The sequence below is a fragment of the Helicoverpa zea genome, chromosome 13, assembly GCF_022581195.2.
Source record: "Helicoverpa zea isolate HzStark_Cry1AcR chromosome 13, ilHelZeax1.1, whole genome shotgun sequence".
Classification (NCBI taxonomy): domain Eukaryota; kingdom Metazoa; phylum Arthropoda; class Insecta; order Lepidoptera; family Noctuidae; genus Helicoverpa; species Helicoverpa zea.
Window position 1 is genome coordinate 445866 of NC_061464.1, and position 21345 is coordinate 467210.

At 35.6% G+C, this 21345-nt stretch overlaps 1 protein-coding gene, 1 long non-coding RNA gene and 4 other non-coding genes across 9 annotated transcripts in view; 4 read left to right on the forward strand and 2 right to left on the reverse strand.

Annotated features, from left to right (window-relative positions):
- LOC124635872 (neurobeachin) overlaps nucleotides 1-21345 on the forward strand; it is a 369067-nt gene that overhangs the window by 137868 nt on the left and 209854 nt on the right. For all 4 annotated transcript variants that reach the window (XM_047171824.1, XM_047171825.1, XM_047171826.1 and 1 more), the window contains exons 2-3: nucleotides 6632-6736; nucleotides 11824-11950. In XM_047171824.1, coding sequence (XP_047027780.1) covers nucleotides 6632-6736; nucleotides 11824-11950 — 232 coding nt within the window. The remainder of the gene's footprint in view (nucleotides 1-6631; nucleotides 6737-11823; nucleotides 11951-21345) is intronic.
- Nucleotides 2393-4643, reverse strand: LOC124635883. The gene is made up of 3 exons (XR_006985074.1): nucleotides 4161-4643; nucleotides 2686-3069; nucleotides 2393-2610 (listed from the first exon to the last, which is right to left on the reverse strand). It is a non-coding gene; the product is annotated as an uncharacterized LOC124635883 (long non-coding RNA).
- Trnav-cac lies at nucleotides 7788-7860 on the forward strand. The gene has a single exon. It is a non-coding gene; the product is annotated as a tRNA-Val (tRNA).
- On the reverse strand, nucleotides 16854-16926 carry Trnaa-agc. The gene has a single exon. It is a non-coding gene; the product is annotated as a tRNA-Ala (tRNA).
- Nucleotides 17535-17607, forward strand: Trnaa-agc. Its single transcript has one exon. It is a non-coding gene; the product is annotated as a tRNA-Ala (tRNA).
- Nucleotides 18553-18625, forward strand: Trnaa-agc. The gene has a single exon. It is a non-coding gene; the product is annotated as a tRNA-Ala (tRNA).

Here is a 21345-nt window from a genome sequence, read left to right on the forward strand (position 1 = left end):
TCCTCGACACCTTATAAGCATTCTGCAGCATCAAGTCATAAAAATATAAGTTATGTTGATTAATTTGCATGAGCAACCGTGCTTATTATTTTTATTATAAAAATAATTAATATTAAAGTTATGAATACTTGTGCAATTTTATGTGCCAGTAAAATAATTAATTACGATTTAAAAGCCACGTTAACGCTGTTCAAAATTAATAATTACTGTGGTTTGATTATATTTTAGTGAAAGAAAAACTTAATTTATTCCTTTTATAGAAACTCAATCAACCGAAATTGTTAAATTTTAATAGGCATTTAAAGTATTCATGAGTTAATATATGCAGTAGGTACGTACCTATAGTGTGCATAATGCATCTAATGAGGTGTTTATTCAAGTGTGCGGTCTGTGTATGGGCTGTAATTGCCATTGATTCGTGGCGTGATTGATTTGAGGCGCATGTCTACATAGGCATGGCTGATTATTCGCCGGATTAGCTTACATAACCTATTAACTAATTACTACTTTGTTTACACCTACAGATTTTTCAAAGTTAACCTACGTTAATTATTTTAGGCCCTAGTTCACCGACTATCTAAACGTCCGTTTTCATAAAACAACTGTTACCTACGAATTTTCACGTTCCATTTTCAAAATAAACAGTTTATATTATCGGTGAAAATGGGCCGTTATAAACAAGGTCTAATCGAAAAGCATAACCTACTAATGCTTTCTTCATAAACGCAACACGTTTCAACCCCATGGAAAAATTACTCTGCTATTTTTATGAGCGCCTAGTACCGCAACACCATGAGGGTGAAACACCATTGTAAACGATCCCTGCCATCATAATAGGGGTGCGCGGTATGTATGGTGTTTACCATAACCGTATTATAATGGAAACCATGAATGAAGTGACGACAGCTCACGAAAGAGACAGTATTCTTTTGTGTGAGTGAGATAGTACAATGTGGGACAGAGAGGGCTACAATGTGATAATGTTACATTTTATTGACGTTATTTTATAATTACAACTAGTGGAAAACCCGGCTTCGCTCGGGTGAAATTTGACTCATAATACACGTCTAGTTGCAAAATGTAAGTAGGTAGAAATTTCTGTAGTCATCGGGTCTCAAGGGTCTCAAAAAATCTAAAAGATAGTATAAATGAGACATTCCTTTAACTAACTTCATCATAAGAAAAAATAAAATAAACAACCTTACAAAAATAAATGAAATCCCACCCAAAACAAAAATGTGAAAGACTGCCAAGTTCGATAATATGGGAATGCTTCGCCTATAAAAGAAGTGAGATCTGAATAAGTACCAAGTTCCATACACATACCTCAGTTAAAAATAGTTACTTTTTAATGATGTTACTTGGAAAGTTTTCATACACCTTGTTATAAACCTACTAAACGCAATGAATCAAGTATTTAATTTTCTATTAAAACTTGCCAAGTAACATCATTAAAAAGTAACTATTTTTAACTGAGGTATGTGTATGGAACTTGGTACTTATTCCGATCTCACTTCTTTTATAGGCGAAGCATTCCCATATTATCGAACTTGGCAGTCTTTCACATTTTTGTTTTGGGTGGGATTTCATTTATTTTTGTAAGGTTGTTTATTTTATTTTTTCTTATGATGAAGTTAGTTAAAGGAATGTCTCATTTATACTATCTTTTAGATTTTTTAATATGCACTATGTTTCTTACAAAGAAATGAACTTGATTAACTAAATGGACTAGATTTACCAACTGACTGACATGACATGTTATCATATATTATGTTCGTGGATCAAAGTTACACATTCGTCATTTTCGAAAGTGATTCACACTTGGCCGTTTTCAGATTTTTATTTTACTTCTAACTACACTATTTTACTTCTAACTAAACTAAATACAAACCATTCGAAGATATATTATATAAATATAGATAAATTTAGTTCGTTTTAGTTCCTTAGGGGTATAAATTTACACCGGGTATAAAACACCTTCATTATTTTGAAACCGACTCACACTTGGCCATTTTCAGATTTTTCCCTTTACCTTGACATAAAGACCTACCTCCATGCCAAATTTCAAGTCAATACGACCATTGGAAGTGGTCTAGGTTTTTGATGAGTGAGTCAGTGAATCAGTCAGTCAGTGAGTGTATAGTAAAAATAGCGATTTTCTGACGTCAATATCTCAAGACCTACAATAGGTATATTAATGAAATTTTGTATTTTAGATAAGTGAGGGGGTCTCAATAGATACTAGAAATTTGATATGCGTAAATAAAATAGATTTTGAGTTACAGGGGGGTCGAATTTGGCCCGAAATGGTTCGTGTAATATAACCCACGGCCGGTGTGTCGCTTTTTTTGCTCGAACTTGGCGGACACACTGCCGTGTGTCTAGATCACCTTTCAAGCCTTGTTCAGTGGTATTGATAATTTGAATATTTACATCATCGAATCTTCGAACTCGAAATAATTGCCGAGGAAGTTTAAAATCAATTGCTTCATTCAAACATCTTTCCCATTCTTGATCATCAAAAAGGAGCCTTCTTGCTTGAGCAGCTTCTCGAAATGAGTTGTAAATAATATTTTCATAAGTTCTAACATTCAACTCTTCGTTATCGACCTTAAAGGAGAAAATATATTAGATAAATATTCAAATAATAATAACTATTGTGAATGTATGTAGGTATATCCTCACATCTCTATCTGGTAATAAGTATTATTTTTCATTTTACAGCCACAGCACTCGCAATAATTGAAATTATCTGCAAAAATATATTATACAATTAATAATGTCTATTGTATAATAAGAGCCAGCCAAGTTCAAGTAGAACTTGCGCATGAAGGGGTTCATTTCATTATCGAGAAAAACGGTGAAAAAATCGTGTCTGTTTTATATGTGTTCATGACACCTCAACACAGGCTATGCGTGTGGTCATTTATTATTATTTGTCGAATTATAGAGAAAAAATATTGAGCCGCTTAGCGAGTATAATGTTGTCGCATTCCACACACCGACTGCACATTTGCTTTTGTTTGCCATCTCTTGCAAATATTTTGCCATTACAAAAATTGCATGTCACTGGGAGTAAATAAGTACTTATTTTATTTTTAAATGCAGAAGGCTCACAATCCACACTTTAAGAAGAAAACAAAACAAAATTCACTTAAAAACACAACCTGCCTACCTACTATACTTCGGCCGTTCAGAGAATGCGTTCCTGACACCTATCAGTTAGTCACGACTAGTGATGGGCACAACATAACACTGAGTTCGTTACCGTTCCTAAAAAATGAACCGCCGCATTATTTTAAGATTATTTTCGTTTTAAATTGGCGGAATCATTTGTTTTATATTTTAGTTATTTAAGTGGAAACCAAAAAAAGGTAATATTCATATAATAAAATTGTTTTATTTATTCTTTGTTACAAGTACATTGAATTGAATGTGCGAACAGAATATTAATCAGACTCCGATTTGCTTGAGGAGGTGGTGTCTTCATCATCATCTTCGCCTACATGTATAATTATATTATTATCAATAACAGAATCAATCCTGATATCTCGGTCTAACAAAAGCCGGGTAATCAAATAAAAACAGATCGAAAACACTTGAAAAACGTGGTCTATGCGCACGAAACGACAACGGACGACTGTTTTAGCGTCACAAAATGGCGGCCCATAACGCCATTTGGGGTTACCATTTTTAATCTAAGTATAAAAATGCGGTTTGGTCATAGTTTTATTTTTATATTTCATAAACGTTATAATTAAGTCTTATAGTCCATTATTTTCCAATTCTTAAAAAGAAAATCAAAACGTATTATTTTATATTATAACTGTATAAGAACAGATTACGATACTTGCCTGTTATTTTTAGCACAGCACTACAAAATATAAACCGCTGACATAACCTTGTAATAGCGCAGTATAGATTTAGAAAAATATTGTTTACCAAGTTATTTGACACTCAGTTTGGCACAAAATTATAACATTCATTGATTATTGATATAATAATGTTGTTTTAATGCTCCTCAATTGTTAAAACGGTAAACAACCAGCAAAAATATTTTTATCGTAACTGCAACGCCATTGCAAAGTTACGTCGTCAGTTCAATCGCGACGTGTCAGGAACGCATTCTCTGAATGGCCGAACTATAAAATACTACACACCATCTTTACGAAGAGCCCTTCGCTCCATCCACTTTCCACAATTGTGACAATGTTTACCAAATGCACGGAGATTCGGCTGTTAACAAAATGATATAGGTATCATCAAACAAAAGACTAAACGAAGACAGAGACACGACCAACGAAACATTTTATGAAATACTTACGATTTTCGGCATGACGTGTGTAATCCAAACAAAGTGAATGACAATGACATTTGAACAACTAAATGACATTTGAACTAAAACTTCGACTTTGAGGTTATGGTTATTATTCTTCTTTCTATGGTTTTTATCGCAATCGGCCAATCTTAGGTTTAAAGAAAAAACACATAACAAAAAGTATATCATAAAAAAGTGTCAAAAACAATATTTTCGCGAAACGTCAACGACTGACGAAAAGTATTTTTTGATAAGATTCACTAAACGTTGGCGATGCGTATCTAAGCAACGTTTATTAACTACCCAAGATGGCGACTGTGGTTTGCTTGTCAGTGCAATTGAAAGAAGACTGGCGAACTTGTATGTAAACTGGGACCCATTGATATAAGATTCGTACATAATTGAAACTTAGTACTACTTGTAGATCTATACAAAACTAACAAAAAAGCAAATGGATAATGAGTTGCAAAAGTTGGAAGAAAAAAGTTATGCAAGGTAGAAGATTATGACCTAAAAATCTCAAAACGAAAAGAATATTTGTGAACTAGGAACTTGGTGACCTGGTTTAAACTATAGATGAACGATGTCTTAAAGATCGCCTTCACTGTTTGTTCAGCCTAGGCATCCGATAAAAGTGTGGGCAGTGAAGTAATCCACAAAATCGCATTCAAATCCCAAGTTAGCCGTTGAAAACAAAACCAAACATGGAATGACAGAACACAGCACTGACAGCAGCCTCTAGCCACAAACGTTCCAATTTGCGTTCGCACAAAAAAGGTTAGCAATACCTACAACATGCTAGCGTTGTAATTATTATTTACTAAATGTGTACTTTGCTTATTCATTGTTGCTGTTTCTATTTTACTTTTTAAGTAAAAAATACAAGAAAATAATAACTGCCAAACGTTGACGACTTGTGGACGTTACACGTTCAGCGATGAATCTACTGAATAATTAACTATGAAGATAGGAACGTAATCAGTGACACACGATGCGTTCGCAAACTGCATGTTATCTAATTTTTAATAGATTTAGTTTATTTCTAATTTTTAATTCCCATGAGCTAAAAACTCAATATTTTTTATATAAACCTCTATCAAACTTGTTATTTAAATTCATATAGATTTGCAAATAAATGATCTTTAAATCATGTGGGTCCATTTTCGCCATTCTTCTTTAACGAAATTCTCCATAATCCGAATTTTGCGGATATATGTTGTCGACTCAAAATTAATATTTTTTTATGTGTTGTTATTCATATAAGGTTTCGATCGAGTCTACCGTACCCTTTGACGAAATTATTAATATAGAAGTGAAAATTATCGTATTCATAATATGTTTCATGCATGATGTTTGAAATAAGCCACGTGACGCAGCAAAAGAATAACCATAGGAACATTGGTTGTTGGTCGACTATATTTTTTCATGTTCTTTGCTTACGCCATTGTGCAGAACACAAAAGGCCGGGGCACCAGGCTAGCAGAAGCTATACAGAGATTGACCGATCGCGCAAATTGAATGTCCGTCGAACACGACGGGGACGACACCCCATTGTCCCGGCACCTTTTCAAGATACAGCCAATATTTCACTCTCACACAAAATGTTCTATCGATAGAAAAAATTGGCAAAACCAAAAGACACGTACAATGTCCTTTCGCGACCACTCAGCCGTGTTCTGTCGGCTAAAGGTCAACTACAAGTAATTTTATTACTTTCGTAAGAAATATTATGTAAGCAATACCGGCTTTCCTGTGAAGGCAAAGGTCGATCATTGTTTCAACTGAAACTTTGTTATAAATACTGTTTTTCAAGGAAAACAGTATCATTATTTACTGACCCGTAATATCTGTGAAAGTTTTAGTCGTTTTCTAGAAGACGCCTTCAAACTTGATAAAAGGTGATGTTCAAACTTCTGGCGAAACCATATGAAATGAAAAGTACAGGGGTTGTATGTAAATTAAAATTAGGATACTTTTTACTAGCTTACGGAAATAACTACTTTTTGCACGCGTGAAACCTCAGGGAAGAGCTAATTTTACCTACCTAAAATAATAGCTATAAATAAAATAATAGCTCCACCTACATACATGTTAAAAAATTGCTTTGAAAAAAGTGCAGTTTCAGTTTACAAACGATAAATAAATATTTTGAAACAGCTAGAAAGGTGAAGGATTATGATGTATACTGTCACGAATTTGGTATTCGCTATCAGCCGTGTATCCCAACAATTTTATGTGACCATCATCCGTCATTCCGTGACACAGAATAATGGGTTTTGATTGCTTATGAATAATGTTTATTTTTGTTTGCAGCTCGTGGGCGGCGAGTTCGACATGGAGTTGAATTTCGTGATACAGGACGCGCAGAATATTCAACACATGTTAGAACTACTAGACCACTGTCCACCAAGTTTACAGGTAAATATTTTACCCATTAAGTACCTAAAATAACAAAACTGTATATTTATATAGACCATGGCTTTCTAACTAACTACTAATCCACTCAAAACTTCACACCATACTATTGTTAACTTTCGAAGACCGTGTACAAAGGATAGCACCACAAAACGTCTTAGTTCTATACAAAGTTAAAAAGAGACAACAGAGGAATGCATTTTTTGAACTTTTTTTGTAAGAAGATTCCCTTCCTTGGCGGCCTTTTGTACAGTTTCAACAAGAGATCTTTCAAATTATGTAGCCTTGGTATGAATTGAGATCAAGTTTAACTCTTTACTTGTTTAGCCGCTTGATAAGATTACGAATAAGATTAATAGTGAATCATTTACTAAACTTTACATTAAAGTACGTAAATATTAGACAGAAATAAGTAGTACAAAGAAAAAGTGGGCTAGTTTGCAGTTTTATCTGCAGAACGGATATAAAAAAACGTCATAAAAGTTACGCTAAGTAGGATATCGGGGGAGGCGGGGAAAATGCAAAGAGAGCTCAATCCGTACGTCATCGTACTCGCGGCGCTTCCTTGACATTGTTCAATCCCTTTACTAGCTATGTGCTCCTGGTAACTCGGATGAACTAATTGAAAGGGGTAACTCTCAGATAGACCTACAAAATAAAAAGATAAAATTAATTATGCTCGCTACGGGCTTTGTTTGTTGCACTCTTTTCACTTTTACTTGTTCTTCATTTATTTGCATTCCAAAAAAAGTTATTTTTAATTGTTCGGTGCGCGTTTTCGACTCGCTATTGACCGGTTAAATGGTATTTAATTACAAGTTTTGTTTATTAACTAACTACTTACAGTAAACTTTGCAGCTTTTAAAACAAGACTTAATAGAGTTAACTTTAGAGCGTATCCGATTATTTTCCATAGAAGCAACAGGTTGGCTTTGTACGTATTAGTAACACCAAGTAGCACAAAAAAATGTTATATATACTTACGCGTCATGTTTATATTAACTTGACTTAACTGTGATTGCATTGAATTCACAATTTGATTACTTGTAATCAAGTTTCCGTAGTGTAGTGGTTATCACGTGTGCTTCACACGCACAAGGCCCCCGGTTCGATCCCGGGCGGAAACAGGTGTAGTTTTTTTAAAATTTTTCTTAATTTTTTACTTTTCATGTATTGAAAATCCTGATTACTTTATTGTATTTCATAAAAATAAGCGGTTGGCTCAATTAGTTGCCACAACTCACACAAATAAATGTAGATCAACGCCGCGTATTGTGTTCTAAGCGTATTATGCAACCTAAACTTCTGATAACATTGATTCGTGAGAGTAATACTTCGACTTCGTTACTTGTAAACTAGTCACATTTCAATTCCTAAACTAGATGACTTTTTTTTTGAAATTCTATATTAGAGTACAAAATAAAGCCGATATTTAAGTGGTAAATACTGAAGCAACGTTAACTAATCTGGCATTGTAACGCCATTTTCTCAGTAGAGCTCAGGGACACAAGTGTTGGCTCCGAATATAGGCAGTAAACAGTGCTTTAAATCAGCCAGTCCTGTCTGTGAGCTTAGTCTAGGATATACAGCCCAAATATCTGTAAATAGTGATGCGCACTGCGACTGCATCGGAAAATGGAGCAAGTCTTTATTTAATTATCGGCTTTGCTTATGTATGGGTATCTCAATGTAAATTATAGACATAAACATTGAACACATTTCGTAACCGTAATATAGGCGACATAACGTGGTAAATTAGGCATTCAAAATAAAAGGTCTTCTTACATCCAGTACTTGCAAAGCACGATTGCTTAAAGCCAATAAATTCGTAATTCTTGTAGTCAGTATTACAGCTACATATGTGTGCTTGCTCATTAGCACTCCTTGTGATTTCAGTCCGTCGCTTGTAAATTCATCTGTAAAGAGAAAGCACTGAACATTTCTAAAATCGTTTGATGCTCATAAAAGATTTCGAGTCCTGAAACAGAAAAAATAAAACTCGTTTCGTGTATTTGTTTATCTACCTGAGTAGATTTCCTTTTGAATGGAATCCAATACGCTTGTACCGGGGAGAAACGTTTGCGATTCAAAATAATAATTTAGAACTGCATTTTATGGTCCTTTTTTGTGATTTTACCTTTGTTAGTATTTGAAATGTACATTTGTAAAACCTTACATATTTTTAGAATATACAAGCTTTATCCTTTTTTGCACGGTCGCATTCAGTTGTTTTTGGCGGATTGTTATTTGTTTGTAGTTTTTGAAAATAAAACAGAGATGGGATATGATGTAATTCTGTTGGTGTAGTTTGGTACATAAATGTGGCTGATAATAATTGTTCTGTTGTTATTCACAATCACAACTTATGTTCCTACACAAGTTACTGTGGGGGTTTTATGATCGTAAAAAAAATAGTACCTGCTCATAGAGTAACCTTTTATAATTTTCTGCACCAGTGCATTCCTTACCAGGCTCTCATGTTGACAGAGAGGTCTCGCGTTTTTTCACGTGTGGTCTTGTTATTAAGTGATACATCACTATACGCAGCCCCCACTAGCAGGATTTCAGCACGGCTGCCACTCATGCGGTGATGGACGATGTTCCCGGAATCTGCTGACTCATCTTATGAGAAGTTTTTCTTTAAGGATATGTGGGGACCGGGTGAGGCTGTCAGCCGTCAAGCGTCAGCCAATGGTTTTTAGGTTACACTTGTGCTCAACAACGATTTTATTAACCCGGTTATTAGACTTTTTTGGTAGTCATGTTGAGAAATTAGGTAACAGCGTTACCAAGAGGCCTGAACCAATAATGATTATGGAAATTGCTGAAGTCAGGTTTCTTTAGCAGATTAAGTAACTTTCATAAAAATAATGAGTATTTGCGTTTTGTTATCCTGCACAGTTCTATACGTTTTCTATCCAAGATTATCCCAGTGTTTTCGCTAGGCGTGAAGACGTTTGGTTACTCGGCAAACATGAGAGGCGAGACGTTGACGAGCGTCGCGAGTTTCATCTGATAATGAAGTGAGCGTATCATTACATACGTACTCGTTGTATGAAGTTTGTCGCCTCGCTAACTGAGTGAAAACTTTGTTCGTCGGACGCGACGCTTCATTATTGTGCGACTTGTTTTAACCGAACTTTGTTTTCCTTAACAAAATGTTTGTAACAAATACAAATGCTTTATTAATTTAGAAACAATGTTTTTACTTGCGGAGTTTGGCCTTGTGAGTATATCAGCAGTTACAATTTTTTTCTGGGTTATCATTGCCTACATTTGCAAATGCCATTACATTTTTTCGTAAATATTGCAAAACAATTTTAGATTAAGTATTTATCAAGTGGCAATATTTCCCCATGTTATCTACACCACTTCAAGCACACATTCACAACTAAGTTCAAAGTAAAACGGAAAAAATACACACGGTTTCTTCTATTAATTAAATCATCCAAAAGAATTAAGATCCTTAGGGAATTAATCAACGATAAAGGTCCTCTCGTAACTAAATTCATATTCCTCTTAATTATGCATAATGACGGTCGAAGCTAAAATAATGAAGTGAGACTGACCGGCCTAAGAAATTGCACGAATAAAAATACCTCGTCGCTACTCCAGCTGAATTGCGGGAATTCTCGTGAACTTGTAATTTTGCTGAGATTGTTCTGCTAACGGCAGAAGAATGTAATATAATTACAGCCGGTCTCGTTAGAGCTACGAGGGGCTTTTGTAATGCAAGTATACTACGCTTTCTGCTGCCCCAGTACCCCAGTGTTTGGTTTTGTTTTGTTCTCGCATGCACGGCCACGAACAATGTGGCACGTGAACACAATCACGATACAAACAATAATTTAATTATTGCATGTATTCAGAACAAGTGTTCTTACTTTAGTTTTATTTATCTTAATTAATTAATTGTATTGTATTGATATTTTAAGTAACTAGTAGGTAGTATCTATTGTGTGAGTTACACATTGTCCTCATCTTGTCGGAAGGAGTTTTTATTGGGAATAGTGGTGTAAAAATATATATAGTAACAGTCGTAACTAATTAGATGACAACTCTTTAATGTTAAAACTTATTGACTTGTATAATAGTGAGAATCTCATGTAGGTACCTCAAACACAATAACAAAAAATAAAGCCCTTTATCAATAAATATCTACTACTAGACTTACTTGCACACTTGTCCCTACATAATAAAAAACGCCAACATCTGTGTTAATTCGTTAGCGACTAACCGCCACCGCACTTATGTTGTACTGATACATCTGGGAACAAAATAATGCGTGTGTGAATTCGTGGGCTCCAACACAACACTGTGGAATGTTAAACACCGCTCGCTCCCTCATGCTGCCCTAGTACCGATGGGAATTTTACGCAACCCTTTTACAGTGCGTGTAAAACGAGCGTTAAATAGTTGACTGCTTAGTTTTAACTCATTTTCAAGGTGAGGAAGAAATTCTCGATTGTCCGCGTGTGGAAAACTGAAAGTACTTTTGGTTACAGACCAATTCAAGAAATACATGCACGTGTAAATGAGATAGAAATACAGTCACCTATAAACTAAAAAAAAAAAACAGATGAATGCATAATGAGCTGTTTTCATAAAATAGGCTAATGAAACTGGTTATTAAACATTACAACAATGGTTGGGCTAATGTTTTCGCGCTTCCCCACCCGTGCAACTCAACATCCCGGTAACATTAGCGTAAATTAGAGCAAATTAAGCCGGGCGCACATAGTGTTGTGTAAAATTAAAATTACCACCACTGCAGCACCGCTAGAACGCAAACAGAAAAGAATTTCATTAAAAATATTTCGCATACCGTCGCTGCGTCGTTACACTGCAGGCTCTATTAAACAGAAAGCTTTGAAATTGAAAATTTCTGCCTTGATGCGCGCCGTTAGTATGGACGAATAAACGCGCCAAGTGGATTATGCTTTAATACGCTCGCTAGCCAGCTTCTGTTGGCTTATTCTAACTTTTGACTTCATTGAATTGTTTCTAAACTCGGATGGAATTTATTGTCATTTTATTACTTCCATCGTTGTTCTTTGTGCAAATTAAATAACATAATTGTATTGTTACAGGCGGAAATATGGTCAGTGTTTATTGCAATCCTGCGCAAAAGTGTACGGAATCTCCAAGCCTGTACTGACGTAGGACTCATACACCATGTGCTCCAGAGGCTACCCCGCGCTGAAACAGTCGTCGCTGGTAAGTAATCTTTACGTTCTCTCAATGTTATGTCGCCCTAGTACAGGTGAGAAGTTTATACCATAGTTCACAACAGGTGCACTTTTATGAAGGGCCCTAACGACTAAAAAAGTTTTAACACCGCCCATTTCACTAAAAGTTTCAACCCTCCCGTGCCTTTTTTATTATGATACACAACCCCTGCAGAATTGTCGGTCCTAATGTGCTGCTTGCCTAGTACAAGTTACGACTGGCGTGCCACCTGTTTTAAACTAAGTAAAAGGGAGACGAAGAAAAGGGTCTCTTGTAATACAGAACACCTCTTGATATGTGCTTATTCCCTGGTGGTCTAAGAAATTACAAGGATAATCTAAGAAACTAAATTATCGTTTTTTTACTTGATATTTTTGTTTTATCACGCTTGATGAAGTAAGGGTTGTTTACTTTTGCCTTTTATAGCTGTTTAGGAAAATTCAAGAATATCTACTGTTGTTGTGTTTATGTACAAGCTCATTATTCCCGAAATGTCATGAACCATCTTTTAGTTTGTGAGAACATTTTATCCGAGTATGCTTAATCAATGTGCCACTGCATTCAAAGCACAGGTCATACTTTGCTGAGAATACTAGAAAAGGGCCGTTCCACGTACTCCGTGAGCTATTGTGCTCGATGCTCACGGAGTACCTGTCTCCCTTCATTTCGCTCGCTCTTTATTTCCACGTTACACATGGAAATGGGTCAATGTGGCCCGAGCTTCAAATGAGTGTGTATTGGGCTGATGCACACTTTATTTTGTGTGCACTACCTTTGGGGTTAATAATTGCATATCTTCTAACGTTTTTTACTATTTCGGTATAGACTTCAATTTGTTTTGGGGGGAAGTAAACAATATACACATTTATTTAACCCAGCGACCAATTTCCACATCTTTAAATTAATATTTGAAAATTGTATCTCTATTTATGAAAAGTCTTAATTTTGCACTTTATTTACCTACTACTTTCTAAATGTTTTCAATTAATCAACAGTCTACTTTGGCTCTATGAGTACATGTTGTCCTAGTGAATGTATCGATCCCGGTACCTCTCGCATGCTAAGCGAGCGCTCTACCATCTGAGCTACGCCCGCCCCTGTGACAAATGCTATAAAAAACACTTTCTTAATGTTTCTACAATGTCAACTCCGATATTTAAAGGTCAGCCGGTTTAACGAACGTGACTCGAACAACTTTGTGGTTTTGCAACAATTACCTCATTGCACTATTATCTCTATTAATTATCCCTTCTGCGTTTTCACCCACGTCCTGTGGGAACTGCTATGCGCTTTCGGATAAAAAGTAGCCTTAGTCACCCAATTCTGAAATAATTATCCAAATTGGCCCAGTGGTAATGAAACTTCATAACATTATAGTTCGGCCATTCAGAGAATGCGTTCCTGACACGTCGCGATTGAACTGACGACGTAACTTTGCAATGGCGTTGCAGTTACGATAAAAATATTTTTGCTGGTTGTTTACCGTTTTAACAATTGAGGAGCATTAAAACAACATTATTATATCAATAATCAATGAATGTTATAATTTTGTGCCAAACTGAGTGTCAAATAACTTGGTAAACAATATTTTTCTAAATCTATACTGCGCTATTACAAGGTTATGTCAGCGGTTTATATTTTGTAGTGCTGTGCTAAAAATAACAGGCAAGTATCGTAATCTGTTCTTATACAGTTATAATATAAAATAATACGTTTTGATTTTCTTTTTAAGAATTGGAAAATAATGGACTATAAGACTTAATTATAACTTTTATGAAATATAAAAATAAAACTATGACCAAACCGCATTTTTATACTTAGATTAAAAATGGTAACCCCAAATGGCGTTATGGGCCGCCATTTTGTGACGCTAAAACAGTCGTCCGTTGTCGTTTCGTGCGCATAGACCACGTTTTTCAAGTGTTTTCGATCTGTTTTTATTTGATTACCCGGCTTTTGTTAGACCGAGATATCAGGATTGATTCTGTTATTGATAATAATATAATTATACATGTAGGCGAAGATGATGATGAAGACACCACCTCCTCAAGCAAATCGGAGTCTGATTAATATTCTGTTCGCACATTCAATTCAATGTACTTGTAACAAAGAATAAATAAAACAATTTTATTATATGAATATTACCTTTTTTTGGTTTCCACTTAAATAACTAAAATATAAAACAAATGATTCCGCCAATTTAAAACGAAAATAATCTTAAAATAATGCGGCGGTTCATTTTGAAGGAACGGTAACGAACTCAGTGTTATGTTGTGCCCATCACTAGTCGTGACTAACTGATAGGTGTCAGGAACGCATTCTCTGAACGGCCGAAGTTTAGTAAGAGATTTACTGTTTTATATCTATCGTAAACTAAATCCATAGGACACCTAGTTAAAGAAATAACAATATTTACTCAATTAGAACCACGTCTACATAAGTCATCCCAGAGCTGGCCTAGTTCACCAGTACACCTCCGCTGGCCGGGCTGTCAGTGCCAGAAGCAGGTTTATTGCCAGTTGGGTCTTCTTTTTGCTTTATTTCCATCGATAACATGGCTGGGAAAAAATAAAAAAACCATGCTTTTAGCAAGGAGTTTAATATAAAAATATGGTTAACGATGTATTTTTAACCGATAAAAAGGACAATATCTACATATCATATTAAGTACCAATAGTATTGTAAAACTAGACTGAATTCCCCACATACACGTAAACTGAACTAATATGAAAACAACAATTACAATTAAACTTGCCGCTGCATTTAGTTCAATTGTAACGACATGCAACAATGTTTATTGCTCTGTACAGTTGCCTAATATGACTTTGTAAGCTATGGCTCCCTAGTAACTGTGGGAACACTGATCCATAAATCTTAAGCAGAATTAATATCAGCTTGTGGTCTTCATAAACCATATTCTGGTCTTATTAATTTCATATTGTGATCATACCAAGTTCACACTTTCTTTCTTGTTGTATATCCCTTTCTAAGGTATGAATCTCTGGTAACTGTGGGAATAGCTGATACGTTTATCTACATATCTATATAGTGTTTTTGTAGCCGCACTTTACAGTGAAGTCAGTAGTGGCTTGATAGATCTTGATAATAATAATCCTCCGTTTATAGTAAACAAATCACGTTTACCACGTGAGAAATAAATACTGGGAATTAAAAACATTGTAGTTGCGCGGACAAATATACTCCAATTGTGGAAAAAAAGTTGTCTGCCTACCATATCATCAACGCAGTCTTATAACGGTTCTTTTAAAAGTTTCTCTTTCAATCTTTACCTGGCTCCGGGTTGAGTTTGGGCGCCTATTTTGTCAAGATCCTACTCACTTCTGAGAGCCTGGTAAGGGTGTGAACACATGCCTTAATTAGGGATGATTATAATGATGATAATTTTATAATGTTTCCTTCACAGAAATTATATTATAACATTTATGTTTCTTCTATTGTGACGTGGATGAATAAATATTTTCAAATGCATTTAACAAAATCCTACTTCTTTTTCGTTAAACTTTTGGACACTTTCTGTTCGCCATGATACTCTAGTAAACGTGTGAAAAGTTGATACGCATATCCTATCGCGAAGAAAGGAAGACTGTTTGTAACCATTTTAACGGGGATTTTCGTTTAAATCATACTTCCCTCTGACTTCTGGTACCCTGGTTTTCGTGAGAATGGCGTGACGAACCATACAGGATCGTTACGTTCAAGCTCTGCCGTGTGAAGGATAAAGTGTTCATGAGAATTCTTCTTTGGGTTACTCATCATCCTCCGAACCTTTTCCCAAACTATGTTGGGGTCGGCTTCCCGTCTAACCGGATTCAGCTAAGTACCAGTGCTTTACAAGAAGCGACTGCCTATCTGACCTCCTCAACCCAGTTACCCGGGCAACCCGAATACCCCTTGATTAAACTGGTGTCAGACTTACTGGCTTCTGACTACCCGTAACGACTGCCAAGGATGTTCAATGACTACCGGGACCTACAGTTTAACGTGCCATCCGAAACACAGTCATTGGTGTCTAAGATATACTTAGAAAGTACTTCATACATTGCTTTTCGTTTGAAAACAAGCACAGAAAATCTCTCAGCATGCCATGGTGCTCTAGTAAACGTGTGAATAGTCGATACGCATATCCTGCCAAGAAGAAAAGAAAGCTTTTTGTGACCAATTCTTTTGTGCATTTTTATTGTTGATCTTTCCTAAATCACACCTCTCCCTAACTTCTGATATCCTAGTTTTCGTGAGAAGAACATGAAAATATGATTAGAACCTGACGTTCATGCGTTTCCGTGTGAATGAATGAGTCCTCGTGAGAATCGTTCCTTGGGTACTTACTTACTGTTGACAAGGTATCTCTTCATTGCAGTATTGAATTGCCTTGCCGCTTATGATGCTCTAGTTAGTGTGCGAACAGTGAACGACCCCCGAAATTGTACATTAAAACATTTTCCGGCCAATGAATGAGCGCTCGCAGGAACAATAAATATTCTCAATCAATCCTTGGGTTCACTGGTGGCAAAGTATGAATATCTCTTCATTGCAGTATTGCATTGCTTTCAGTTTATGATGCTCTAGTAAGTGTGAGAACACTTAACCACCCCCGAAATATTTTTAAGTTAATAAAATATGTTATAATATAATAAAATAAAATAAGTTATAAATAATGCTGATAATTTTCCTTTTTTAGGATAGAAGAACCGGAGAATATAAATATTGTTGCTGCTAAAACTAACCGCATTGACTCTTATCACTTACAACAGACAAATCTTATAAGAATAAACTAAACAACCACAACATGAAAATATGCATTAGAGAATGTAAAAATATTCCAATAAGTTTTCGCTAGTCATTTATATGTAAATTTTAAATAAAAAGAAATTGGAGGCGCCGGGTATCGATCCCGGTACCTCTCGCATGCTAAGCGAGCGCTCTACCATCTGAGCTACGCCCCCTGTTGGTAATAGTAGTGTAATTTGTAATTGCAATTTCAATAGCTGTTAAACAATACATATTTAGGAAACCGTGGTTTAAGGTTGCAACACTGACAGGTAGGTTAGTGAGGGCATAACAAGGCTAGTGATACCGCTATTTCAACAATTTATGACAGGATTTGAAATCTGTCTAGTATTTAAAAGTAAAACCAATTGTTTGTCTTTGTATAAAGATTGTAAATTGCCTTCATCGTAAAAATAAATACGAGTAGGGTACGTATACCACCATCAAACAAATTGGCCAAAGCGGGTTCGCCCGTGGTGATTGTGATAGAGTGAATCTATGTCGCAATAAAATTATTAATTTACTACGAAATACTGATGATATAAAATCTTTATTGCTAGTATTATAAAGAATTGTTAAACCTGATAATATTGCTGAGACATATCATGGTAATTTATGAGTGCTACGTGAGATAACAGACTTGCGCGGGACACTCGAAAACGTGCCTTTTGCCCGAGTGAAAGGTATCGCGTACTCGCTTCTAATGGTAACCTAACCTTAACAAGGCTATTTATCTAATCAGATTAGTTTAATATAGTGAATTGTTTTATTGACTTCAATATCAGGGGGCGTAGCTCAGATGGTAGAGCGCTCGCTTAGCATGCGAGAGGTACCGGGATCGATACCCGGCGCCTCCAATTAGAATCTTTTTGACTTCTTCCAATAAAATATGTTTATTTTCTAACTTTTCATATATTGCAAATTTACTACATAAGTTGTATTTAGGTTTAGTGAAATATGTTGCCAACACAGGTGAAATCTCTTCAATAACTTCGGCAAAAAAAGCAATCAGTTCAAAATCTTGGACTCAGATGTAACGCTAGGAACGGACCACAGTTTTGCTAACTTCAGCTAAGTTTCTCTTGAAAAACACTTGGAACTCCGACTGCAGCAAATGATTTGATTGTAAGGACAGACTTGTTGGATGAAGTTAGCCAGAGATTTACCTCTAATATAGGTGAGGTACGGTTGCAGCTCGCATGCTTGGTCAACGAACAAAAATCAAAGGTCAAAGTTAAAAAGTTAGCTATTCCATATGTGTATGTATGAAATTTCCTGTATATAAGGAAAAGCCCCGAATTTATTTGTTCTAATATTAGAAGAACCTTTGATTCGTAGAAATCTGTCTTTGTCTTAAATAAGATGTAGGAGGGGTGGTTTCGAATTGCTTTAATTTGACTCAGTTCTGGGAAAGTCAACAGGTACACAATTTCTCTACTCTGGTTACCAGGACTAGTAAATGTGTAAGTTTTAATGAAATGCAACTATTGGCTAAGTTTATATTAGTTGCAGGTGCACCATCTTGTTCTGACTGGTAAGAAATTCACTTTACTTCTCATAATAGATTTCCACGGTCCGGGAATTGCTGCTGCATCTTACGTTGAAACAATTACGTTTGTACTTGAAAAATGTAATCAAAGTGTAGGTCAGAAAACAAAAAGTATTTTACTGAGTTCGATATACTGGCTAACCTTGCTTCGTAATGTTATTTGCCTTTATTCATAAGTGCTTGTGAAAGCGTAATTGAATTGACTTTGACTGTGTGCAGAATATAAGATCGTGTTTTTTATAAGTAAGTAACAGGGGGCGTAGCTCAGATGGTAGAGCGCTCGCTTAGCATGCGAGAGGTACCGGGATCGATACCCGGCGCCTCCAAAAGATTTATTTTTATTTGAATTCTTGTTTTGCATTACTTGTTGGGATATTTTTATATAACTACCACGTTCTGGCAGAAACTTATAGGAATATTATCTGAATCTTATATTTAGATGTTTCCGATAATTAAAATCAAAGTTAATATTATTGTTATTTAATAATATTGTTATTTACATTTTCGGTTTTGGTAATTAAATAAAATCCATATTTAGTCACATAAAATCTTTAAAAAAATCTCAGGAGACACTTAAAATTTCGGGGGTGGTTCACTGTTCTCACATTTACTAGGGCGTCATAAACAGAAAGGAATACAATACAGCAATGAAGAGATACTTTGCCAAAAGTAAATGTAGGGACGATTTTCTTGTGGACTCATTCATTCACAGGAAAACTCTGAACGTAAGATCGTCAGGCTATTCTCACGAAAACTAGGGTAACAGAAGTCAGTGGAAAGTCTGTATTAAGGATGATCAGCAATAAAAACGCAGAATTGAATTGGTCACAAAAAAAATCCTTTCTTCTTGGCAGGATGTGCGTATCAACTATTCACACGATTACTAGAGCATCATGATAGTCTTAGAGATTTTCTGCCCTTGTTTATAAACGAAAATCAATGCATGAAAGAATACTTTGCCAGCAGTAACCCAAGAAAATATTCCCACGAGGACTTCTTCCTTCACACGGCTCTGCTTGAACGTAACGATTGTATGAATCATAAAAATTCATTCTCACGAAAACTAGGATAGCAGAAGTCAGTGGGAATTCTGACTTTGAGGTTTCATTAATAAGAATTCAATAAGAATTTACAAAAAATCTTCCTTTCATCTTGTCAGGATATGTGTATCAACAATTATTCACACGTTTACTGGAGCGTCATAAAAGTAAGGAGAAAATGTTTTGCACAATCGTTTTGAGAAAAATAAATAAGATCTTGTTAGAAATAAATATTATATCAGTTTTCTTTAAACGACTGTTTGCTATAAAGAAGATGGATCAAAATTGCCCCACGTCCTATAACTTAGTGACGTATCTCAAAAAAAAAGATAAAAATTTAAAAAAAATATGGCATAATCTCTAATTTTTTTTTTACACCTTCGTACGAAAAAAATGCTTTGAAAATTGTTCAGGCGCTGTTATAAAAACATCGTTCATAAGACTATGTATGGACCCGAACATGAGGTAGTTTACATATTCGGTTATAGAGTTCCCTCGACCTTCTATCGTCTCCATGATCAGGTCAGTAACCTTCACTGTTACAAAGGTCTATTCAATACAAATAATATAAGCCCAAACATGAGGTAGTTTACATATTCAGTTGTCGAGTTCCCTCGACCTTCTCTCGTCTCCATGATCAGGTCAGCTCCAAATCTACACTATTGCATAGTGTTATCAGACATACACCTCAGTGTTAAGTTTTTACCCCGCGCATGCCTTCAACTTTCGAAGTTGACCTGGATTTCTCAGGGTTTCTATCATCAGATCCTGACCTAATGATTATGGGACCACCTGTGAGGTATACCGTATCAAACAAAAAAATAATTTAAAAAAATGGTCCATAAATAGTCTGATGAACGATGTTTTTATAACAGCGCCTGAACAATTTTCAAAGCATTTTTTTCGTATGAAGGTGTAAAAAAAGTAAGTTAGAGAGTATGCCATATATTTTTTTTAATTTTTATCTTTTTTTGAGATACGTCACTAAGTTATAGGACGTGGGGCAATTTTGTATGGATTACGATCCGTCTTCTTTTCACGTTCAATTTCGAGTTAACAATTTAAGAAAAAAACTGACATTTATGTTGTCGGTGAAAATGTGCCTAAAGCACCCAGACTATTACGAGGTTTTTGTTTATGAATACGTAATATTTCAAGAAAATTAGATAAATTAAGCTAGGATAAATTAAGGTGAAACATTCTTAAATACTTAAATAGATACGGCGGTTTATAAAGAGCTCTTTTCTACCACATCAAACAAAAAGTGCTACAACGACTTGTTCCGGAAAATTTTAAGTGGAAAACTTTTAATTAAATATACCGCTGCAGGTGCAAAGCCGCGGTGTTACTTGATCTTGATTGTAACGCGTTACGAATATCAAATAATGCTTCGTGATGCATGTTTGTACGGAATTATTGTATCTCCTTTCCTCAACTTAGCGTGCATTTTTATAGTATGCGAGTATGTGCGCGCATTTTTTTTTTTTTTATACATATGCTGTAAGCCTGCGGAAACTGTATAGCAACGCATTAAATCTCATAACCCTTTCTTATTTCTCACGTTTACTAGGAGATCATAACTGTGGAGAAGTTTATGAACAACATTCTTAAAAATGTGGCTTTGGTTCTGTGGGGACCGATTCGGAAAAGAAATTGCATAAAAATGTTCCCCAAGATTAAGATTTAGGGAGCATCTTACCGTTCCCACCGGGACTAGGCTATCATAACAAACAGGGGTGTCGATCGGCATTCCATTCCCTAGTGATAGGGTAAAGGGTTGCAATAGTTTCTCATAGCTACCAGGGCTTCACAGCCCCTAAAGAGATTTAATGGTACACATTAATTGATGTTCACCGTGCCCACGGGATGTATGGTAGGAAGGGGATGGTTTTGTGTGTAGGCCCGACCCCTAACCAAGAAAATGGCAGGGAGAATTAAATAAGGCGTGATAAGTATTCAGTACCGTAAAAAAATGCTACAAACAACAGATAGCATAAAATCCTTCG